Source organism: Athene noctua, chromosome 11 (assembly GCF_965140245.1).
Source record: "Athene noctua chromosome 11, bAthNoc1.hap1.1, whole genome shotgun sequence".
NCBI lineage: Eukaryota > Metazoa > Chordata > Aves > Strigiformes > Strigidae > Athene > Athene noctua.
Window position 1 is genome coordinate 7,564,877 of NC_134047.1, and position 26,262 is coordinate 7,591,138.

General features: G+C 40.1%; 1 protein-coding gene across 5 annotated transcripts in view; it reads left to right on the forward strand.

Moving 5' to 3' along the window:
- The window catches only part of GRIA3 (glutamate ionotropic receptor AMPA type subunit 3), a 157,149-nt gene that overhangs the window by 51,151 nt on the left and 79,736 nt on the right, over positions 1 to 26,262 (forward strand). For all 5 annotated transcript variants that reach the window (XR_012634384.1, XM_074915504.1, XM_074915505.1 and 2 more), the window contains exon 4: positions 19,347 to 19,534. Coding sequence is in view for 4 of the 5 variants with exons in the window: in XM_074915504.1 (XP_074771605.1) it covers positions 19,347 to 19,534 (188 nt within the window). In the remaining variant the exon portion in view is untranslated. The remainder of the gene's footprint in view (positions 1 to 19,346; positions 19,535 to 26,262) is intronic.

A 26,262-nucleotide genomic window follows, 5' to 3' on the forward strand; every position in this document is an offset into this window, starting at 1 on the left:
TTCCTTGGTGTGGTGCCTTCTTCTCAAGTCGCTATTCACAGCCTTTTCTCATTTACTTTCCAGGGCTTTCTAATTTATTCTGTGATAATAGCACTAATTTCTTCAACATAAGTAACAAATGTATATTCTCTCTCCTGCTTGACAGAATTAAATCTTAGAAAGAAAATTTTGTTCAAGTTAAAGTCACGTGGAACCTGAGGAGGAGTGGAAAATGTTGAGGGAAGGAGAATTACAAGATTAATTTTAGACCAAGCTGAAAAATGTTAGTTTATCTGCAAAAAATCTAGTCAATGTTACTTCAGGACCAACCTTTAGTTTAACCTTTGTTCAGATTCTGAAAGTAAGTCATTAAATTCCATTTGAAAAATATTTTCCATCATTTTATTTAGCCAGAGTTATAAATTCAGCTTGGCCTAAATTAACCTGTATCTGTAGTCCCCTCCTCTCCTAAAGGACCATTCTTCAGTAAATGTAATATTAATTGAAAAAAATTCACTAGCCCCACTACGGTATTAATGCAACTGTACCTTCTAATGGGACGCTCCCCTAAATGGTAAGTGAAGTTATATGCCCATATATAATTCATGCGGGGCATCAAAGAACTTCTTATTTGGGAGTGGCCAGTGGCCACACTTTACAGAGGAAAACCAGCCAGCAATAAACACGCTGCTTTTTGACAGAAAGAAATGTATCAGGACGTTATTTTAGCAATCTCCACTTATCAGTTAAATATTATATCAGATTATTCTGTACAAGGATATTATTTTACTGAGACGATTTATTTGCATACCTGCCTTGAATTGTTATCATCCATACTTTGTTTTATTTTATTAATAACTATTTTAGAAATAATAAATCACAGTTAAGACACTGTAAACATTATAAATATGATCCTGTGTTAAATTTAATCAAAAACAAAAGGGATATTTAGCAAGGATTTTTAAATCCTTAAATGGTGGTATTATTGCCCTTCTGCTGCATTATATAAAATTATTTGGCATTCTTTGATCGTTTATAGATATTTATAAACATGTCCTAAATAAAAGGCATGAAATTATCATTAACACATTTTGCTAAGACAAATATAACAGGTTTTGATTAAAATTGTTCAGGTGCAGAGCAAACTTTTCATGTTTATTTTATTTTCTGCTCAGTGTAGTCTTGTGCCCATGACTTTTGCATACTGTTGTGTAGTGTTAATCATGCATTATCTTTGTAGACTTCTAAAACATTGTTCACTTAAGCAACAAGTTAGCAAAGTGAATAATAACGTACTATTTTATTGATGTAAATGAGAGATGCTTTCCCTTTGCCGCAGGTGTTTATATCTACATTAGGAATGATTATCAAAAACAGATGTCTGAATTGTGCCTGGTGTGAGGAGCTGTTTAAGAGCTAAGGCTATTGAGAGTAGGTTTTACTGAGATGCAAGAACCATCAAACAGGAAGCGGTCAGGTTTGCTTGCTGTCATATTTCTTGCGTCATACTTTCCAGACAGTCAGCCTAATCTCTGTTATTTTTGTCTTGTCTCATAGAGAAGACAAATAGTGCTGTGACACCACAGGAGTCAAATGAAGCCATGGTACATAGTTGCATCTTCTAGTGGTGAGAGTATTTTTGCAGATGCAGTAGATGAACCTAGACAATATCTAATGTTGAGACTGTCTTATCTTTTAGTTCTGATGGCATGTGTCATTCATTCTCACACTAGTCCTTACAAATACCATGATAAAAATCCCATTAAAGCTGATGAGAGCTTTTCCTTTGTCCGATGCAGTTTACAAAGCAAAAGTCCTAAGCAACAGAATAAAGGCTCCAAAATCCATTATGCTAGGTAACAAAAAATTACCCTGCCAGGAAAGCAGGCTTTTTTGTACTCCTTGTGGAGGACAGAGAAGTTGGTTCCTCTTCCATTAGCTGCAGCCCTGATCGTAAAGGACCACGGCATACTGTTGTGTTCTTAGCAACCAGCTCTGCCACAGTGTTATAAGGAGAAGTGGCCCCTTCCAGGCCCCTGGTCTTCTTAGATAAAGTCAAATTGCAAGATAATGCCAACTTTTTTCTTCTGCAGTTAATAGAAACACGTAGGTTAAAGGCCGAGCCTTTGTACATCGGAGTTTTGTTTTCTGGTGGTGCCTGGAAGCGACTTTACGCATGAACTGTGTTTCACAAATTGGATTGTTGCATTCAGCTGCTCCGAGTTGCTTTGAGAATACCCAGTGGAACCTCTACCTTCTGTGGGCAAGGGTGCAATCATGGTGCATCAGTTTCACTGCAACAGTAGTTCTGTTAAAGCTATCACATTTGCTGACCATTCAATAAAGGTCATTCTGTTTGCGACAGAACAAGCCAGCTAGATAAGAATTACATGGCTTCTGGCCAAAAAAAAAAGAAAAAAAAAAGGGTAAGGGCACCATAGCAATATTTTGTCTTTTCAGATCTCTCCTTTCTTTCCTTGGGATCCTTTCCAAAGAAATTAAGTGTATTATCCATGTGACTTTTGGGAGAAAGAATATTTGAAATAGCCTTTTAGCAATACATCGCTGAGGCCCGTATGTCAGATACAGGTGTTGAAGTTTTATTTACTATCCAGTGTAGAGGGATGCAGTCTGTATGTCCAGCTAAATAAGGAAAAGCTGGCTTCTACCACATTTCACCTGAGTGTGGAACAACTGCTTTAACGCAATCTGGGTGCTGTCACATGAGAGGCTTCATCTCCCACCTTCCCTTGTGCTAGTAATGGTATTCTGGAACACTTGGGAAAGAAGCCACAGTTTTGGTCTTCACATGCCAAGAAGAACATTTAAGTAATTCTTTTAAAGACAACTGCTGGTGCAAAAGCTCACTGAGTATCCCAAGGCAGTCCTATGACACCAGAGTGTTAAAGGTGCATCCAGTCTGTGTTTGAAGATCAGGCTCTGTATTGTTGTTCTGAGGAACTATGTGAAGGATACAGGAGCTGAGGCTTCAGCAGGATTGGAACCTTTCTCACGTCAATAATGAATGCTTATTTAAGAGAAAAATCAAGGAAGAAAATGTGAATGTCTAATAGCAAGGAAGAACTTACCTGTGCCACACCAAATGTTCAGCTCCATGCAGAATTCCTAGAGAAGTCAATGGGAGGTGGTATATCTAGCGTATTAGACTTTTCCATAATGCTTGAATCTCATGTCTCTTGGCCATGAATTGGTCTCTGTGGATTCCTAAAAGATATCAATTTGTGTTCAAATTTACCCTTTCTCTCTTCTGTGGCCATGATAAAATCAACTCTTTTAAAATATCTAATATTACTCCTGATATGCTGCGAGAGCTGCATATTCATTTCTTGTCAACAGACGTGAGTTTCCACTTTGGTAAGCACTACTGTTAAGAAAGAGTCCTGGTGGCTGAAGACATCCATCAGAAAGAAACTAAGAAAGATAAATTGAAGTATGTAAAGCTGACAAATAGAGCTGAAGAGACGTGGTTTCCAGTTTTTTATGTATAATGTAATAAAATACTGGTTTGCTTTAACAGTTTACTACAGTTGGCCACTACAAGTTAAAAATTAACTTGAAGAGATGAGCCATATTATTGTGTTCAACCAGAATTAATAAGCCACCAGTACAATGGAAAAAACTGTAGTGCATGCAGTGCTAAATCACAGAATCACCTTGCTGATGTGTGTTTAACCATGTAACTAGTTTGATATAGCACATGATACTGTCTCCTCCACAGCAAATGGCAAAGCTCCCTGGAACTCTGTGGTGTTGGAGAAGCATTCAGTGGTTTGGATTACGTGAACTACTTTGTGATTACATAGCTTCAAGAGAAGCACTTGCAGGTCTAGACTGTAAATAAGGCTTCTTATAGTTGTTGACAGGCTCTGTGGCCATGGCCTGATCTCGGAGCCAAAAAATTATATGGAAAATATTGCAAATTGTTGGCTTTTAAGTTCTGAATGGCTTGGGGTCTTTCCTGTCATTCAGGTTTATACGTTTAGGTCTAAACTCAGTCTTTTTGTAAACTCTAGGAATAACACATACTAATCTCTTCAGGAGTATGACTGGAATAGTTGCAAATGATCTCTGAATTCCCACAGAAATTCCACATGGCTTTAGCTGAAGCAGATTTAGGCTAATGTTGATTGCCAGTGTTTTAAAACTTTTCAGGGAATGGAAGAGAGCTCATCTGGAACATACACAGTTAATTTATCTCTCTTTCCCCTTCAGTCCCAAGGTGTTATAGTTCCAGGTTGTAAGAGGGAGAATAAAATATTACTATATGTGGAAAATGAGGTGGTGGTGTTATGTGGAAAGCTGAAGAACGGGCAAGTCAACTTGTTTCTCTTCTGTTGTTCAGGATAGATAATGTCATCAATCCACTCTTTCCTGAGTCCTGAGGACGTTTGGGAGGATGCTTAAGTTAGGCTGAAGGTCTGAAGTGGTTTGTACCTGAACCACTAGTGCAACAGTGGAGGTATAGATGAGACATGTGCTTAACTGAAAGGTAGTAGGACCACAGTAGCCCTGTGTCTTCCAGCATGCTTTATTTTTAGTCCTCTCTCAGTTCCACTTTGTCCAAAGTGATGGAGGTGAATCACACTGGGGGGAATAAATGAATAGAAGCCATGAATGTAGCATGGGAGACAACAGTGTGTTTTGCCAATTATTAAGCCTAGCATAATGGACACAGCAGCATAAAGATGAACCAATAACCAAATTGCATTTGATACAAAAGGGTCAGTACATGGGTGAGCGCTGGGGGTACAAACAAGTCAGTCATTATACATAATCGACATCAATCCCACTGACCCCAACAACGACACCGCACAACCAACAATGGGTGGAATAAATGGTGAAATGCAGTCTCCCATAGAAGGGACGGGAGACAACCGAGTCAACAAGCCAAATAGATAAGACCAAGGAAGCCACATACTGAATCTCTACACAGCCCGCGTTTACAAGAGCTAGACCTGAGTGGAGCCCAGTCCCAGGGAGGCGGGAGGTCCTTCCCCAACAGGGAACTCTGCACAGGGCATCCACCTCACACACAGACACTGCCCCTCCTGCAAGTGGTCCCAGCTTTTATCCCTCAGTGGGACCCCTGACCTTGGGTTACTCAATGCAGACACCCGGGGCTCCTTTACCCAATGGCTCTGTCTGCCAGGCTGCCGCACCCTAGGGGGAAGCCTAAAGGGAAACTCACCCCCCCTTTGTGAAGGGCTGTGGGAATCACCCGTATGTCAACCTTGGCTTGGGGTTGAAACCACAGCATATCACAGTGCTACTTATGAAAGATAGGAATGAAGTCACCAAGACTCTCGTTACAGGCAGAGACAAAAGGGCTATCCAGAGAATGAGAACTGAGATGCATAGTGTAGACCTTTTAAAACAGGGACAAAACTTCTGCTGCATAAAAAAAATAAAAAAGAAAAAGGAATCAGTGAAGTGATGGGACATACTTCAAAAAGCAGGCAAGAAAATCTGGTATTGAGAGCTAAGACCTCAGTGAGAGCTGTTAAGTGTAGCGGTACAGTTAGAATGTGATATGTGACCTCCTGATACGATATGGTATATAGCACAGTCATAATAATCCAGTGTTTAAAGAATATGCTTTCTAAATATTTGCGCTTTTTTTTGAAACAACAATAATAGCACTTTTTGCTGTAAAAAGAAAGGTGGTGTCTTGATATTTCACTGCAGGGGGAGGGTTGGTTAGTATTGAGTACAATCAGAGGGGACCAACTCCCTGGAGTAAGCACAGGCATTATATTTTGAGCCTAGAACATCTGTACATTAATAATTAGTAGGGTTAGATGGAAATTTTTTATTGAAGTCAACTCCAGTTGCTCACAGGCGCATCTGACCTGCTTTTCCCTTGCTTTTCATACCTGCACAGAGATTATGACAGTGGCAGAAAGTGTTAAAATAAAGAGATCTTATTTACTTTACTTGGGGAAAAAAAACAAGACTAAACAATAAGTGCCACCCTACTGAAGGAGGGCACTGATGGAATGAGAACCTTTTGTTTTAAAGTATTGATTTGCACAGAACACTTACAACCTTTCCACTCTGTATACCAGGGACCTCCCTTATTCTGTGAAGTCTTTTCCTGCCTGAATGACTACAGTAATGGTAAACCAAGTGATCAGCACTATCAGTGCTTGTGCTTCTAGCTGTGTGGACCATTCACTGTATATTTTCTCCTTCAGATTAGATAGATAATACTGAACTTTTTGCATATTTTATCATTGTAGTTTGCTAACCATGCAATCAGATTTGTGATGCGTTGGCGTCATGGAAGAGTAGTCGTGCATCAGTATAATATCAAAACAAATGGAATAGAAGAGTTCTTTTGTTTCACTGAATATTGGATTGAATATTCAAATAGGATATAAACATTTTAAATAATAGTAAACACTTGGCAGCATAACTGGGTGCAAAGCCCAACATAATTGGAGTACTGAGGCTCGCTGGTCCCAAGGATGTGTTTGTTACAGCTTCCTTATTTTACAAAACAGCTCTGAGAAAACATTAACAATTTGGTTTGAAACTATGAAAACAGGGAGTTCATGCAACCCCTTCCTTTTGTAATAGATACTCTACTACTCTGCAACATTGGAGGAGAATTTTCTATCACCCTTTTCTTTTTCCAGCTAAGAATTGATAGTTGGACTCAGATACGTGTACATCCTATTTAGTTGGGCATTCCTTATCTGTGCACTTGTTGAACATGTTGCAATGAAATAACTAATTAACAGTATTCTGTGGAGAATTCTGTGCCACTTTTTAAGCAGGCCACAAAGTACATGCTGTGAGAAGCACATACCCTATTTTCGTAAGTGAATTCCAAAGGCACATAGGACAGGTCTTCCAGAGGTATTTAGGGTGTCAACATACACATAGTCACATTGTGAAAAGCCCCTCAATGAGATCTATGCCTCATTGCCATTTAAGTCAGTGGAGTGAAGGTACCCTACCTGCTGAGATTCTTCAGTATCTGCATCTTAATTGCCTCTGAAAACCTACTCCTACCATCCTACCCATGTCACTTTTGAAAGTGAGGGACAGATACCTGTGAAAATTTTACCTATGCTGGTCTGTGAGGTGAGCCTGTTTCTGAGAAGATCACAGGCAAAAGTATTAGTTGTTTCATATACTCTTATTATTACCATGGATATATATGGATGATTAGTCCAGCAGCAGCTAATGTAGATCTAGTGGCCATTAGTTCTTAAAGGATGTGGAAACTTTTATTGATACTGTTCCATGTTCATGGTGATCCAGCAGTGTACACTTCCATTACGCTAGTTTGTGGACAAATATTGAGGGTATATGCCTGTCTATCAGCCAGCCCTTTATATACAGTACCAGTTTTTGCCCAAGGTGGTCAAGTATGGTAAGGTTGAGCCTCTGCTGAAATTGCATTTGAAGTCATATAGGCTATTCCCTGAGTCTGGTTTCTCTGTTAAGCCCATCATACTGGTATTTCTGAACCATCAGTTATCAGAGCAGTACATTAGACAAACTCTGCCCATTAATAGGTAATTTTACCATCTTTTTTTTTGATAGATCAAAGTTGTGTTATGTCTTCTTGTGCAAATTCCATTTGTGGAGCACAAAAATAAATGGGATGGCACTATAGGTGGGGGGGGGGAAATCCAGTCCATGGGAAAAATGCCCTGGAAGGGAGAGTGCTGGAGTCACAAAGTATCTTAGATGCTGTAGAAAAGTCTGGATCTGAAGCCCAACCCTTGATGATGTGCAGAGCCAAGTCCAGGAAGGCTCTCACTCTCCTTCCTTCTCTGTCTGAGCACATTGAAACCTGGGGAGATGAAGCCAGAGCTAAACTTTTGAATCACATTCCTGTCTCTACTTAGTGAATATTTATGCTGAAATGTTTGCACATTTCTATATATTCTGGCCTAATATTTCATTTGAGCTGCCTTTCTGAGCTAAATCAGGAATAGTGTATTCAGTAACTGACCACAGATGCTTAAATCTGGTTTTTTTTCACCCATCTAAGGTTACTGGCTCCAATCACTGTATTTAGAAGTTGCAAAATACAAAGCAGCAGCCGAAAAATACTCTGTGTGTTACTAGAGAAGGGATAGTTAATGCTAAAATTCTTAAAAGTTTTTTGATACAATGAAAGAGACCTCTAATATTCAAATAGGATTATACGGTTGAATAATAAAAGCAAGGCATTGTTTCCCAGTTAGTCTCTTTCTTCAATAGCAGGGAAGGACCCAGGAATTCCCTGACTGGTAATGTGTAGTCTCTACTCTGTAGGTTATGTGAGCCTGTTATATGTCACCACCCTGCAGAATAAACCAGTCTTTCTGATACACAGAACATAATGCTGCAAGAAGTAATGGAGTTAGGGCACTGATCCAGAGCACTGAACCCGTACATTCTAATTCTGCCCCCTCATCTGTGTCAAATGTTTTGAAAGGTAACTTCTTACCCCCAAGCTTTATGTTGGGTCGGGTGGTGTCTATTGATGTCAAGCTGATTCTCTGCTAACTTTGTAAATTGTTGTCCTGTGGCCTCACTACAGGAAGAATCAGTATAAAGCAGGTTAGATTATATATTCTGTGCTCTGGTCAATGCAGTAGAACTACACTTGTATGTTCATGCCCAATTCAGACCAAATCTGTATTGCCAAGTAGTCTAGGAGGTGTACAGACCGATTCTGAGTTAGTATGAGGCCTTGTAATTAATGAATACATCATTTTCTGAAGATAAATGCTTGTACTGGAAAAATATAGATAAGTGCTATATAAAAGCTCCTTGTTACTAACCATTGGCAAAAAAAAGCAGAAATAGCCAAGTGACTAAAAAGAAACACACACGCAGACCGTGAGTATAGATCCATAAATTATCATTTATATTATCATAAAAACTCATTTAAATTTCAGAATATTTTTAAAATCGGTACTCACCCTTTGATTGCTTTTTTTTTTTTTCGGTGTTCAGAATAAATAGAAGGAAATTAACTTACGGGTTGAGACATGAGACACATTCCAGCTGCAAGGGCAATTAAAATGCTGGATACCAAAGGGTGAGATGTTGATGAAGAGAGACTTTGAAAGGCTGATAGCATCTGTTAATGAAAATTCTCAGAGGCAAAAGATTTGTTTGCTCAGGTAGTTTGAGAAACAGAAAGTGTAGATAAAGGTTAGGGAGAGAAATAAATATTTTTCTAACATGATTGACTGAAGGTCAGGTAGAAAGAATAATTTTACTATGTTTGAGGACAATTCAACTAGCGTAATTTTTTTCCAAGACATTTATCTGAGGTGAATCCAGGTTTTTTAGTGATTAATATGTATTTCAATTCATAGTCTGATTACCATAAACTCCTGTGGTTGTTTCTTCAAAGGAATAATATTTATCATTTTTTAGACTCAGCAGTTCCTGACATGTTTTTAAGAGAAGGCAGTCAGCAGTACTCTTGCATGCTCATGCTAAAAACCCTATACATATCATGGCAAACAATTAACTTGTGTTATCAATAATTTTAGTTTGCAGCATACATTGAAATTACCTTTTTAACTCTTTAGATGAATGTAGTGATATGTGAGGCCAAGTTTTAGCTATTTTCAAAATCCTCTGCTGTTGATAAGTAGATAAATTTCCTTCTTCCAGAACATTTATTGCCTATAACAGAATAAATGCACTAATATTCTCTTTTGGCTAAAGAAGTTATTTAAGCTTAAAAAGAATTCATTTTTATTTCCTTTCTCAGATAATAATGCCATGCCATACTTTCCTTTTTAACTGTATTTGTAATTGTATCACAATTGTGCAACTTTACCTGGAATAATAAATAACACTTTCCATCAGTATCCCCGTTCACTGGGGGCTAGATAGCTATTCAGTTTTCTCTAGCAAACAAGATACAAGGAAAATGTATTCTGAGATACAGTACTGATGCTTTTACTGTATAATTCCAGTGGCTAGTGTGTTTGTAGGCAGTGTAGGAAACTTTGTTACAGCTTGAAATAAAAATAAATCCAAATATGAATCAGAACCTAAATTTGAAAATTGGCTCTATTACTAACTCTATGGGATAGGCCCAAACATTGGTTTTATTCTATGTCAAATATTTTATTTGCCTATTACATACGGGAATGTTGACAATAAATATGTTAATTTGCAGTGCTTTAGGCGTTATTTAGCATCGTTGTTAATATTATTAATGTTTTTGTAAGAATTTTCTGAAAGCTGAATGATGCAAAAATATCTGGTGTGAAGCGCACTGTTTTGCGGTCGGTGTAGACCCTATTCTGTGGGAGATACAGACCCAGGTACAATGTACTTCTGAAATAATGAAGCTGGGCTAAAACGTGTCCGTAAGGCAGAGATACACCAGGAGCTTTGCAGGCTTATTGGAGGGAGAAGGATATCCGTATACCCGTGTCAGTGCCAGTGGGAAGGCCACCATTAGCATTATATAAGGAGCAGACCTTTAGTTTCTGAAACAAAGACCGTGTGCATTGCACCACCTCACTCAGATCAGCCACAGTCAAGCCTTGAGAAAGGTAGTTCAACAGCTTGGCTCCTCACTGAGAAGCAGCACATTGTTGCATTATCGGGTGGCTTTTCATTTTCTATTCTTCTCCAGATCATACGATAGGCCAAATACATCTCCAAGTCAGTATTGTCACCAAAAGATGACTTAAATTCTCCACATCTTGCAACATCTGTTCATGTTCTGATTTTGGGGTTTGTAAGCTTTCCCTTTGAGAACTGGCTTCACGTGGAATGTGCTACAGTTGTTTTGCAGACTGGTTTTCTTTTCCAGCCTGATAATTGCTAGCTCTGAGATTCCTAATTAGAATCTTTTTGCTGAGATAAATATATAAACACAATTAGATATGTATTTTTAACATGCAGCAATTAGCCTCATCAGTTAAGTTCTAGTCAACGCATTGGGATTTTTGTTCTCTGTTAGTTTCTCAATTGCAGGTAAAGGTTGTGAGTGGTAGCTATATGATGATGCCTCACACAACTTCATTCTTTTATGTATTTTCTTCCACTGATTTCTACGTATGTTGTAAACACAGAAAAATTACACAGCATCTCCCTCTCTCGACTAGAAGAAGAACCTTAGAGACTGTCATTCGAACGTGTATGAAGTTAAGGACAAACTAAGACCAAATGTTCTCACTTAGGCCTCAACTATGGTCAACTTTATGGTATCTGACATAAAGAGGATTGTGGCTGAGATATTTTCTATTCATGGTGGCTAGATCTGGTTTCTTCAGTAACCAATGAACAGGAGTAATGAAAAACCCAGTTCTGATGGTTTGAAGGAAGTGGTTGGTAGTATCTGTGTATCTTCGTTTCTTCTTTTTTACCCAAAGAAACCTGTATTTTGATTATATCATTCAAAGGCTTTTCAGCTGAAGGCTGGCCTGTTGCAAGCGGTTGGGCTTGATGTGGACTCATTCTAGCTTGCTCCATATAAGAGTCAGAAACACTGCAAAACAGTGTGGCCGTGGGACAGAAGTGCTCAAGGGTAAATAGAAGGGAGGGAAGCCGCTACAGAAGGCTGCGTCTAGGCAGGGCTATGATACTGTACTCAGGTTATGGTATTAGCTTCCCAGTACCAGTAGGATGCAGGACTGTACTAAGTAAATGGTTTATTTTAAATTTGCCAGTGTCACTTAGAACATGTCCTTGCTGGAGAATTCAGGGCACTCAGGGAAATTGATGTTGAGCAGGAATCTCATTGGAATTGAACTCCTTAGATTTGAATCCCACTGTGTGTGTAACAGTACTGTGCTTACTGCATAGGTTTAGGTTTTGGGCTCTGCTGGACAGAGAGAACCCTGGTCTCAGTGAGAGACTCACAGATGAAATCTCTCTATACTTAAGCAGTTTAATTATATTTTTTTTTATTCAGAGCTCCTAAAGCTTGGAAGTTAATTATTTTTAATGCTAATGTGGTTTTACAATTTGGTCATTTGCATGTAAAAAGGTTTTCCTTTTGGGAGAGCTCTCCAGTACTCTTAGGCCCGTGTCTCCCAGATCCCAGCATCCTCTGGTGACAGAATGCCCTTGTGCCCTTGATATTACCTCAGTCAGCTTTCTGATAGCATCAGTATCAAGAGATCTTAGTAATAAGTACACAGAGAATACCCTACAGCCCATGCCCACTGGACAACACAGTGCTCTTCACCTTCTGTCACTTCTCAAAATACATTATTCCTTTCTCTGATTTTCTGTGCTAGTTCATCTTCCTTCTCTGCACAATTGTTTACCTGTTATATTTTCCTCAAGTAGAACATACTCTGGTTTTAAAGTGTTCCCATCTCATCTGTTTTGCTATCCATCTGCATCCAGAAGCTATAATCACTCAATTATTATTCCCTTGGAAATAATTTAAATAAAGATTTGCATAGCAAAGCTAAAACTAGAACACAGCTCTTCTGATAAACTTCAGATCATATTGTTGTATTGAGGTATATTTATCAGTCCTACACTAGGAGGCTTGCCCACATCATTGTGAAAGTCATATGAATAAGTCCCCTTACGGAAGTGACAGCAGTGCTTATGGCATCTTTCTGTCTGCCCTTGGTTACTGTACTCTTTGATCCCTTACTACATTACTCTCATTTTACACTGGCGCAGCTTCATTCAAAAACACTGGAGTTGCACTGATCTAAAACTTGAGTAAAATGAGGGTTGAGTTAGATGCAAGGTTGTTATGAAAAAGCATATCGAGGTGAAATGCATTCAGAAAGAGCCATTTAAAAAAAAAAAGTCTTTCACTTACATTCAGCAGATCTGAATTCCTGCATGTTTAGCTGTATCCCATCCCGAGCAAATGCAGACCAGATGGTTCCTGTAAATTCTCCTTTAGAGCCAGGCAAGTTCACATTCTCTCAACCAAGCTGACATATCTATTTGTGTAGATTCTCTGTTTATGGATGACAGGTGGCAATAATGTAATGTATGTACAGGGAAAACTAGAGGTTTACTGAATAGGAAAAGCAGAAGAAAAAAATAAGGTTAGAATGCGTTTGCTACTTCGTCTAGAAGGTTGTCTGCCTCCAGAAGAGCAGAGCGTAACACTTTACGTCCTGGTTACCAGATACAAGTGATCAGGTCAAAAACAGATGGAATGCAGTTATTCTACTTTTATTTAATAATTTGAACTTACATGCGTTAGACTGAAAGGGCATTCCAGTGTCCTAGTCATTTGCTGCATCTCCTACGGGTGACTGATTTAGTAGTTTGTTCCTTACTTCTTCCCCTGCTATAAAATTTTTAAGCAGACATAGGTTATGCAAAGCATAATTGCCTAACTGATGCATTTGGTTTTTGAATGATGGGGAATGTTTTGGGTTGGCTAGTTGTTTTTTACTCATGCCTAACACGTTGATCTGTTTGCTTTTAAATTAGTGCTAGGCTCAGTGCCAAACAGAGAATATCCAAATATATCTCAACTTACAGACCTCTGGTACGCTTGAAATGTAAGCTGGCGTCATAGAATTTGTATTTGTCTTGGGGAAGCATTTGCCTTGATGGCCTCCTTTTTGGTAAGTTCATTGTGCCCTTGTCAAACATGGCTCGACACTTAAATCCTTGAAGTTCTCTCATAGGCCAGAAGCTTAGTTCTTTGTATCATGTCCCAGATATGTATTTCAAAACACAAGTATTTAGATCAGAGCTGATGCTCATTCAGCTGGCACAAGCATGCTGCATGCCAGGAAAATACACCCCTCAAAGAACTTTGGTACTCAACACGGCAAAAGAGGGACTGCAAGCAAATGCTCTTTCATTTCTAATAGGAGGCTATCGTCCAAGATCTTATCAGGAACGTTTAGGAAAAGAGTGATTTACATAAATGGTAATTTTTTCTCGGTAAGTACTTTGGTGCCAACTGCAAGGGCTCACATGATGCTACAGATGTTCCAGTGTGGTCGTTTACTCATGACACATTACTGATTGCTGTTATTTAAACAAGAGTAAGTTCAGTGATGTAGTACATAGAGTTTCATATGGCTGAACAAACTGCCCAGATGTATTTTGCTTATGTGGATGTGGGAAAAGTTTCATGAGCTTTCATAGATGCAAAAGAGTGAAATTTCCTCTTCCTCTGTGTTAGTAGGGTCAGTTGAGAGATCCTTGTATCTAAGGGATGATACGAAAGACCTGGCAGGTGTCTGAAGATACTGGGCAAATTTGTGTCTTAGTCCAGCTGCAGGGAGGACTGCCTAGAATGTAATTCTGTATAGGTTGTTTAAAGTACAGAGATGGCATTGCAACAAGTAATATCTTCCCTGCTTTGAGGGAGATTTATATTGAATATTTTTCCCTCTTTGCAAGCTTCAGTCAGCAAAACTCAAAATACTTGCTTCATCTCACTGAGACAGAAGTTGGGCATTTGTTTTGTTCTAGTTTTATTACTATATCTACCTCCAGCCCAATCATTTTGCAGACTGTTTAGATGAGGGTTAGTTCATTTAAATCATCAATATTTTAAGAATAAGCCAGACAATGACATATTTGAATATTAAAGCCATTGTGTAAGCTTTTAGTAGGTGTGGATGAGATTGACTTGTGAGATTGCATTCAAAGATCACAGGCACATCCCACCCCAGTACATGGCGTAAAGAAGCCAGAATGTAATATGGGTCTGTTACATGACCTGGTGTAGTGGTTTAAGTCCAGAGGGCAACGGAGCATCACGTGGCTACCCACTCAGTCTTTCCCCCTGGGGGGTTGGGGAGGAGAAAATATAACAAAAGACTCAGGGATGGAGACAAGGACAGGGAGGGATGACTCACCACTCACATCACGGGCAAAAGACTCTATTTGGGGGAAAAAAAAGAACATCCATTTAAATTTGAATGCTACCACCACTGATTTACCAATCAAATCAGAGTAAGACTGTGAGAAATACAGCTACATCTTAAAAACACCTTTCCCCCACCCCTTCCTTCTTCCCGGACTCAGCTTTGCCCGCAATTTCTGTACCTCCTCTCCACCAGCAATGCAAGGGCAGGGAATGGGGATTGTGTTCAGTTCATCACCTGTCGTCTCTGCCACTCCTTCCCCCTGAGAGGCAGGACTCCTCACACTCTTCCCCTGCTTCAGTGTGGTGTCCCTCCCATGGGAGACAGCCCTCCACAAACTTCACCCGTGTGGGTCCTTCCCACAGGGCTGCAGCTCTTCCCGAACTGCTCCAGCGTGGGTCCCAGCTGCAGGCTGCAGCTCTTCAGGCACAGTGGGGGCTTCCCTCAGAGCCCCGGCCTTCTTCAGGAGCAGCCCCCTGCTCCGGCGTGGGATCCCCCCGGGGCTGCAGCAGAGCATCTCTCCACCAGTGACCCCCATGGGTGCAGGGGCACAGCCTGCCCTCTCACCACGGGCTGCAGGGCAGTCTCTGTGCATCTCCTCCCACCCCACCCTCCCCCTCCTTTTTCAACTGACCTCGGTGTTTGCACAGGTATTTCCCTCAAAGCTCCAACTCCTCTCATGTTCCCCTTCTTAAATAGGTTCTCACAGAGGCTCAGGCACTGTCACTAATTAGTTCAGCCTTGGCCAGAGGCAGGTCCGTCTTGGAGCCCAGGGAGCTTTAAGAAGCTTCTCATAGGAGCCACCGCTGTAGCCCCCAACCCAAAACCAAAAACCCACCACACATAAACCCAGCACTCCTGGCAAGCGTGGACATCACCACTGTGTGACCAGATGTACTTGTAAATCAGTAATGCCAGCCTGTTAATAACGTAGTGCAGTGAAGGGATGTGGTGCCATCATATGAGCTAGCCTCAGAAGCAGCGCTTCCAGAAAAATACATGCCTTCCATCCTGCTGCTTTTTCACATCCAAGGTATGACTAAGAAAAAACAGATTGAAAGATCAGATTGGAGTCTGAATGAATTTTTCTTCTTGTCTGTATTTGTGTCAATGACTATAGAATGAACGACCTCTGAATTTTAGTAATGATATTATAAACCTGTTTTGAGATGATCTCATTGCTGTCCTCTTCTAGGAGGATGTCAGATTTTTTTGTCTTATCCAATATTTTTTGCGTTTATCGATTGAAGCAGTATAAACCACCAACAGTATTAACAAAAGCCTTTCCTGCATGGTTTCTTCACAGACCTGTTGTGCATTACCAGTCCTTTAGTTTTTTGGGATAGATCTGGTGCAGACCATAGAAAAAGTACAAAATAGAGACAGTTGCCAAGGCTGGCTGGTTTCCTTTAGGGTGAATGAGATATGAGAGGCACCCTTGAGAGTTCAGCACCTCCAGGGTGCACAGGGGCAAGCATCTCTTGTGAACCATTCACACAGCACGTTTACTGGAGGGTAGGGAATGGAAAAGCTTGGTGTGCAGGACTGGTCACTGACACGCACAGAACAGGGAAAATAATTTTCCTATTCATTACCCAGGCAGTACCCCTGAACTGTCACAGCTTGCATTGTTATGCTAAGGAGAAAGAAAAGTTCATATTTGAAGATAAAATGGTCCTTTTATTTAAACAGTCACATTGTTTATGTAACACTCTCTTAATGGTAAAGTACAGCTGAAGCCTGGAACATCTTGTTTACAGAAATACCACATAATGGGTAACAGTGTAAAATATAGTAAATGGCGCTGAAGGCAATAGGCATGGAGAGAGATAGGAGGTTGGGAACAGCGAATGCACGTTTGTGAGGACCTGAATATGCTGCCTTCCTGAAAGCAGGAGGTTTGAACCATGCTTTTGTAAAGCAAAGGGCATGGGCTTTCTAAAGGTCATCAGAGGACTGGCCTAACGAGCTGTCATGGGAAGGGCAAATGGTACTTCTCAAAGCAAGCTCAGGAGAGGGAGACGGTCCAAGAGAGACAAGCTGGCACAGCACAGAGAGTGGCCATAGGGAGGATTTTGAAAACTGGCAAGGTTAGACGGAACTGTGACTGTAAAGACTTGGTGTGACAAGGAGAAACAGGAGGTAGAGAAGACAGAAATGATGAAGCTCTGGAACTTTTTCACACTAAGATTACTGTAATTGTATTTCCATGCATAGGAGAAAGGCTGCCAAGTAACCTTGCTCTTCTCTTTCTTGAAATGGTAACCACTGACTAGTAGAGACACATGCAAAACACACACACTCACACCCACACAAACATGCAATTGCACAAAATCAGGAAATTGTCCAGCTTTCTTCTGAGATACTCAAGGTTTGACAAAGCGAGCTCTGACTCAGTGTTAACTAAACCGGGTGCATGGCAGTCGACCAATGGCATCTGCTCTCCAGCATGTTCATTTTCACTTCTTCCCCTGAGACAATTCATAAGTTTTGTATGTGTTATTAGCAAAAAGTAGAGCTACAGACTTTTTTTTTTTGTCTTTTTTTTTTTTATAATATGTTGAACCACTTTATTCAATTTGGAGTGAAAAAAATAAACTTATGGACTGTTTTCTGTTGTTTACAGCAAGCTCAAGGTTCATACCTAGACATTATGTGAATGATGAAACAAAGTTGTAAATATTCATTACTTAGTGGAATCATATTTTTTTTAAAAGCACATCATTGTACACAAAGCATTTGTAAATCCCCATTAGTGGTATTTATGTTCCCACATCAAAATGCCTCGTTTGCAGCCAGCCAAATATCTTAGGCTTAGATCTTCCTCCTACATGTAATGGAATCACAATGCTGTCACAGACATCACAGCCATTTTTGTAAAATATGATGTTAAGGAAGACTGAGTTCATTGTACTATACATATGTAAATGCCTCTCTTTCAATAGTCTCGGGGGAAAGAAGATGCCAGAAAGAATTCCCAACCAGTGTACATATTAATTGTCACCACCTTTCATGGGATAGTAAAGTGCATTCATACAAAGAAAAGCATTAAGAATCAAGGAGGCTGCACAAGGAAAGTGAGGGCATTTGAGTGAGACTTAAGGAAGTCACATGGTAAATTATAATAATCTAACTGCAGTCTAGAAAATCACACTCTTTCCTTGTTTGCGTCTGTAATGAGGTAATGATGCAGCTCCTCTGGCTTCAGACAGCCACTACAGATTTACAGCAGGCTACAGAAGATCAGACTGCAGCACAAGTTCTTTGTTATCACTATACCGCGACAATGATATCTGAGTTCAGAATTGCGGTTGGTATAATTTGAAGCAGTGAACACGTTGTTCCTCTCTAGCTCAAACTCCTTTCAGTTTCAGAAGCATAGGGGATGGGTTATCACAGAGCACAAAATTGATTGTTGATCCTGTATGTTTATGTGTTTGTGTGTATGAAGACATTCTGAGCCTCTCAGATCTTGCTGTGGGTAAGAAATGCACAGTATAACTATATGATTGGACTGAAAGTTTTGCAAATTATTTAACTGGATGAAAACACTGCCCATATAAATGCTTCTGTACAAGGAAATCTACTGGAAACCACTGTGTGTGCTTGAAGTAGATGACCTCTGTCTTTGGCATCCACCCAGATTTGAAACAATTAGGACTATGCAAAAATTTTAATTTCCTGAATCAAAACCGGTAATTTGCCAAATTCCCAGCTACATACTATGATAGAGCTATACAAATCAATGTCTGATGATTCCTACATAGCATGACTTGAAGGAGATTACTGTTCCCAGTTCCACCACATTTCACTTAGGGACTTGAGTTCTGTCTGCCACCGAGACACGGGTGTTCACAAGAAATTAAATGCTGTTTGCTTGTATAATTTCCTGCTGTGCAGTCTTTGGTCATTCTGTGCTGCTTCTCTCCTGTTGAGGCTGCTAAATGAGTTGGTATTACCTTAATGAAAGCATTGAAAGTGTGGTTAATGCTGCTAGACTCCATATTTTAAAACATTTTTTGAAATCAAAGTGAGAATCAGTAAAATATTCTCCTGTGGTTCGTGGCTCTGATAACCAGTACAATGACTTAATTGGCATTCTTGTGCAGTGCTTGGATCTTTGCCAGTTAATGACCCATTGCTGCAGTCTGCACAGGCAAATTACCCCTTCTGTCCGGCTCTTCAAGCTGATGGACTTTTGCCCGAGTAATGGCTGCAGGCTCCTATACTCAGCTGGCGCAGACCCCAGCACGACCATAAACATCCCCGAGAGGATCATAATATGATATATTGGACAGATTCTGATATGCCTCACAGTAATATACCGCCAAGCAATTCTGCTGAAGTCAGTGACTTTGGTGGTGGTGTAGCTGAAGAAAGAAACTGGTCCCTGCACTGTTGCTTTCTCAAGTAATGAAGTACTTGCAGGCCATTAGCTAGTATGTGTCCCTTTAGATGATACAAGTTTTTGTGAACCCTTTGTCAAACATTGAAAATAGTTTTTATTTTTGTTCTGTTTTTAAATGGTTGTGTCGTCTCTTCCCCCTACAGGATTTTCCATTCTTCAAGCGATTATGGAAGCAGCAGTACAGAACAACTGGCAAGTGACAGCCAGATCTGTAGGAAGCATAAAGGATGTTCAAGAGTTCAGAAGAATTATAGAGGAGATGGACAGGCGGCAAGAAAAAAGATACTTAATTGACTGTGAAGTGGACAGAATCAACACCATTTTGGAACAGGTATATGCTTTTCTGATACTGTGATGTCTCTGTGACAGGCATCATTAATGTTTCCAGAACTGTCTGTTTCTAGAAATTAATTCAATATCCACTGAGATGAGAGTCCCAACAATTGGCTGTTTACCTAGTGAAATTAAAATGCTTCAGTGATGCTCATAGTTGGTGGCAGCACTTGCATGTAACCTACCAGGAAATGTCTCTGTGATATTTTTTCCCAGATGTTAATAATGAATTATTCTTAAGTAGGTTAAGAACCTAAAACCTCAGCTGCCAGAGTAATGTTACTGGCATCAGGGCTACTTCCAGGGATTGCAGGACAGGTGCAGTTTGTTAAGTGGAACATGAAACAAGAAATAAAAAGCCAGTGAAGTAGTTTTGAATCATCTTAAAGAATGCCCACATGGAGATACTGCTAATAAAGAATTCAGCTAGTAGTCCAAGTGGCTCATTAGCACTTTTTGGTACATAAAGCCCTTCCCTCTGCCGATAGTTGATGGCTTGAATTGTGATAGAGTCTAAGCACCTTCATTGAGGGAGACACACTTTCGGGTTGACTGTTTTTCTATTGCGTGGCCTTCCCAGGGTTCCTAGAGGAATGGACATACCCTCTGGCCGTCCCAGGGTGCTATGCAGAATGCCTGTGCTGTGCAGTGTTCTTGAAGGGGTGTGCTAACAGATATACAACACAGGGAGCAGAAGCAGGACGGTTCCCTGCTGCAAACCTGGTGTTGGTATGGAACCAAATCCATGCTGCTTGTTTATTCATATGCATGTGGAAATTCACCTACATTAAGACTGAAAAAGTCTCTGATTATTGCCACTTCCTAAATTTAACTGTGGGTTTGTAGTATGGAATAGATCAAAAGTAACATTTAAATTTCATGAAGCATTAGCATATCTCTTAGAAATGTTGTGTTGTAAACTAGTAGGAAACTGACCTCACTGCCATAAACCCTGGGAAATGCAAACACTCTATTTATTGAGTTCCTTCTTAAAATATTCAGTTCCTGTCAAGCCTTGAGGTGTATCCCTGAGGGCCAGTCTGTGGGGACTGAATCACTGTAGTCACGGCCAGGTCCCACAGCTGCTGGTTGCAGAGGGCAGCAGGAAGGAAAGGTGCTCAGGCGAACATAGCATAATGCTGGTCTGTAACTCTTGGCAGCTTGTATGGTTGTGATACTAATACATAGCATTGCATTTTAAACTGAATTTTTAGTCAATGTGATGAGTGGTCTCTGTAGGGAAATTCGTACAGCAAAGTGTAAGCTTTTTTTTTTTTTTGCTTTTTTTTTCTTTAATTTGCTCACATTCTTGCAAAATATGCAGAACACCATACCCACCGCCCACTCTTCTGAAAATGATGCAGGACAGCACTCCTGAGCCAAGCCTGAATAGCTCTTTGGGCCCACTCTCAACTGAGGAACAGCCCTTTTGTTTGCTCTTTCTAACTCCATTAACATTTAATTCTCCCTTTTTCTTATATCGTGCAAGTGAGAGAAAAAGTATTATAAAACCATTCCAGTGCCTAAAATGAAAGATGTATACCAAGCAAACCATATAGCAAAAAACTGGTGAACTCTTTTCTTCTGCAAGCATTCTAAATTCAAATCTAGTGAGGTTTTAATTTTATTAAATGTTTGATTCAGCTTTCTATCAATGTGATTTGCATCTGTGTAACTAAAGATTTGCTATTGGGCTCTCCGGTTTCTCTGGACTCTACAGTGCGCTGTAGAGTACTCACACTTTTGCATAATTTTTTGCCTATTTGTTGTCATCGTTGTATTGTATGTAGCCCATCTCTGTACTGTTAAATAACTCTTTCTCTGTATTATGCCCGCTGTCCATCTTTTGAACTTTATTTACACAAAATTGTGACATTTCCATTAAATACTTACCCAAATTATCTCATTTTTTCCTAAAAGATCTTAAAATTTTTGTGGAGTTGGATTTTAGGACCATATCAACCAGTTTTAGCCAATCAGTTGAACACTATGCATTATTTTGCAACCAAATCCTTGCAGACATTTTCACACATAAATACTATGACATATAACTCACTGTATTGCTGTAATATTGCTATTTCTACTTATTTTCATTGAAGATACTCATGAGCAAAATTGTTTGAATTTGCAATATCAAAAATGGATTTAAAACCTTCTGTTTAGGAAACCAAGCTAGATAGTAAAGCAAACTAAACATACCTGCTGAGATAAATACTCTAATGCTAATCATGTCTTTTTAGCAGTCTAACAAGAGGAGTCCGGTTATACAGCATTTTTAATGAGTATTGTCCCATTTATTTTATCAGAACCATTCACTTGACAAAGAGTTGCCCAAGAATTCTTGATCCTAGGCTGGTGCTAAAAATATCTTCTGGCAGCAATTTCCTGAGGTTTGTTAACTGATACTCAAAAGCGATGACTTATGTTTCTTCAGGGAAAGTCAGTAATGGTGGACCCCAGGATGATAGCTGAACAATTACTGGTTTTAGGTTTTTCCTTCCATTTCCTCTGCTTACCTTATTATCTTCTCATAAAGGAGTTAAAAAAAACCTCACAAATATGTGTGGTATTTAATCCAGCTAACCAGTTTATTCAAGCAAGTGGTGAGTTGTCTTCTTTTTAGCCAACTGTGTTTGCTGATAGCATACTATTGAGGGGAAAGATAACTCTGGATTTGCATATTTCAAATCTAGGGGTTTATTGCAGTTTAGAAAGTCAAATCGGTGCTTTGTGCGGAGTCTAGAAAGCCTGCTCAGCTGAGAGCATGTTAACAGCATGCTGACTGCACAGCTGCAGGTGGCTCTGAAGAGCTTTTTCCCAGTGAGAGCAAAGGGAAGCCAAGACTCTATACCTATTACAGCAGAGTACTGATGAACAAACTCTGTCCTACAGAGGGCTGGCATAGGCTGCCTCAGCCCAGCTGCCTTTCCATCCCTCTCCTTTTTTTGGCCTCCTCAGGAGCACATCTTCAAAGATCAGACCTCCCATCATCTTCTGGGAGAGATGCCTCCCTCCAGAGATGGGGTTTGCTGTGGTCACTGTGGGGATGTGTGGCACATGCCTTTTCATTTTCCCAGGAACAATGGCATCATTTGCCAATGACCCTGGATTTCAGAAGCTTAAACAGGACTTACTCAAGAACCAGTGTCATAGTAGAAATAAACAGACTGTAAGCCACTAAATAGTCTACACACATGCTGAGTTTGCTATCAGACTTTTGGGCTCTTGGCCAAGCCATTCGGCAAGCTTGTCAGTTCTCTGCTTCAGAAACTGCATATAGTGGCTTTGTATTAGTGCTTGGATTAAGTAGGAGTGACCTGTTCTCCTGTATCAGGCTGGTAAGTGTGTGCAGTTCTCTTCCTTTGATGATTTTTTTCAGCCAGGTCAAACCAGGGTATACCTCTCTTCCAAAAGTATAGGCTTATCTAAAGACAATTATGCATCTGAGGCTTTTCTTCAGAGACTTCAAGTTCTGCTGGAATATTCTGTACTTGCCTCCAGCAACATACAGATATGTGAGTCAGTGACCTTGAGTATTTCATATGCTTTAACATCTGGCACATCTGTATATCCCTATGTTTCCAAGATCTGAAACCTGTCATATGAAGTATTTCTCTTCTCAGGGCTGGCTGGTACTCAGGAAGGGATCTTTCCCAGCTCTCTCCCCCTGGTATGTAAATGTAAGATAGGGAAAAGAGGACACCTCAGCTCCTGCTCTGCCTGGGTAACATGTTTTGTGCCAGGTTTCACTCTGCAGCACATCTGGTTTCATTCCCCTTCCATGGAATCTTGTGATGGACCCCATATTGTGTCCTAGAGGTGGATACCCTGCCGGAATCACCTCTGGCCCTGTCTCTTCAGCTGCAGAGTAAGGGGAAGCAGAGAGATTAATAGTCATTCTGTAAGTTACCATCTGTTTGTTCACTTACCCTATAGTTCTATAACCACTGAGTACGTGGATCCATATCCCTCCTTGCACAACAAAACTATATCCAATTTAATCATCTAGTGGCCTCTCAAGCACATAGATAGCAACACTTACGTCATGTGAAATTCATAAGCTCCCCACACTTCTTGTCCCTTGATGCTAAAATATTCCTTCACAGATAGATATAAAATTTTGTTCTCATAAACAGAAGAACATTTTCTTCTGAGAACTAATAGTAAGCTTTAGCCTGTTCAACCGTGTATTTAGAGACATGTTTTTGGGTTAAGAAATAGGTTTTTCTTATTCCCAAGATAACAAGCTGTATTTCAGACTAGAGTGGCTTTATGTCCATTTAGAAGAAAATCTCCTGAGGGAAAATAAGGAGGAAGAAACTCCATTCAGGATCATAATGGTGAAACTTTACAAAAGACCTGTTTATTCCAGAGGCTGCATGCTTTTATCAAAAGGACACTATCTTCAAACATAGTCATAAAAGTTAGGTTTCAAGCCAATGTTTGTATTGAGTGGAGACATCTCACAAAGCGGAAGAAATATTAAAGTCCCCAAAATTTTACAATAACAGTCAAACTGTCAAAGATGACTTGAAGTAAAGCATCCCTAGGATTAACAATGGTAATCTGATTGACTGAACTCTGTCTGGTGCAAGCACTGACTATGGACTTGACCTTTGGGTCTGAAATTTTGATATTAGGAAAATGGTCTGGAGGTTTTCAGTAAAGCCACAGCTGCATCCCTCTGCAGAGCTGTTCGGATCTCAGGGGAGTGTGCTGAAACAGCTTTCACATTTGGGGTGTCATAAGTATAAATACAAAACTGCAGTATTTGGTTGATCAATAATCATTAAAAAAACCAAGAAGGAAGAGTGTAAGTGAAGCAAATCAACAGTGCTTTCATGTAAGCTTCTTGGTTTATGTGTTACATTATAAATAGGTAGTCTGGTGAGGGTTTGTCTGTGTTTTCTGTAGCAATTAAAAATATAATAACTGCCTATAAACACTGTGGTGTGCTTGAAGGAGGAGCAGAGCTATGGGTAGCTTCAGCTTCTGCTTTGCTTCTGAAGCCCAGTGGTGCTGTGTCCTCTAAAGGGGCTGTGCTGCATGGAGCACAGCCTCCAGAGCCCTGTGCCCCTGCCGCCTTCACCAGGGCTCCGTGCCACGGCGGGGGCAGCCTGATTTTATCCTCTGGAGCTGGACAGAGCAGAGGGAAGGGGTTCAGCTGAGTATCTGATATGTACAGTGTTGTGTAATGTCACTCAGATACTGGTACAGTTCATTTTTACGTTTCCAATGAACTATAAACTTAAAATTTAGGACATTTCTTCATTAGTTGCCTGTGAGTGTTGTTGAAATCATGGTTTAAGCACAATGAAAGGTCACTTTTCCTTCACATCCAGTGAGTTTCAGCAGCTCACAGGTCCATACGGGCATGTGGAGAGGAAAGGAGAATTACTTAGGTCAGTCATCCTCAGGACCGTAGCTAGCAGAAAGTAAGTAAAAAATGGGCATATGTCAAAAGCGACAGCTGTATCTGCCTTAAAGGGCCTGCTCCTATCAGCTGTAAAACTAATAAAGGGTCAGAGATGGATTGCTAAAGCAGAGAGAAGTAACATCTTGGATTAATCTACCCCATGTATAGTGCATTTCGGTCATACCCGAGGAGAGAATTTCTAGCTTCTAAATAGTAATGTCTCTCCAAAGCCGTCATCCAGACTTCATAAAGCAGGGCAGGTTCCAAATGACAGGAATTTAACAAAGTATTAGTCATCCTGCAGAATGACTGAGGTAATGGCACACAAAGCTTAAAAGTGTTCAGAAGACATTAAAGCACAGTTTTAAAGGTATCTGATTAGTAATAATAATAATTAATACAAAATGTCTCACCATAAATGTGCAAGCTGCTGTATATAGAAGACCACTGCCAAGCAACTCTGGTTGCTTGTGCCAGAGGCATATGAACCTGAAGTCACCATTAGAGTTTTTATTTGTCTGTGATAGCAGCAATTACTCATTTTATGTTTTATGATAATTCATGGGATATAAATGCACACACCAGTGCATCTGCTTTTGGTATTTTGCATATTTTTACCACAACATTTGTAGTACATTTTTATGCAGTTACAGGCATATTTGTATGGCAACCTCTGGATTGCCATTAAATGTACAAAGAACCAAAATGTTTTCTCAGTTAAACTGTTGCAAGTATAGAGTCAACCATTATCCTGGAGACAATATTTAAATTGATACCATTGTGCTCATGGAGAGATTGTATTTGCTTTGAACTTCAGTTAATAGGTAGCTGTAAAAGCACAATTTGCCGCATAGTTCACCTTTCTTTGCAGCTTTTCAGTCCGCAGAGTTTGTGCAAGTGTGTTTGCCATTAGAAAGCCCTCTGAGGGTCCCACTCATTATTTGGCCTGTGTCCACACTGTATGAGCTGCTTCTGCAGCTGGCACTAATTGTTACCCTTGTTGACAGTCTCAGTAGAAAAGTTGAGCCTCAGGGCCATTTGCAGCAGCCTCTCACTCCTGTATTTGATGTACTTTGGAAGCAAATGTACACACTGATGCTTCTCGTGCCCTACCTGGACTGTGGAGAGAGGATTTGGTCTTTCATTAGCTGTACTGGTATTTTTCGAAAACAACATTCACAAGAAGTATTTTAAAGATACAGAGGGAAAGGGAGAGTTGGCTAGAATTTGCTCACCATGAGATCTCCTGAGTTTTTTGTCCCACTGTATTTGTCCATTTCCCCATCCCTAATAGCTCTGGGATCTTTGTC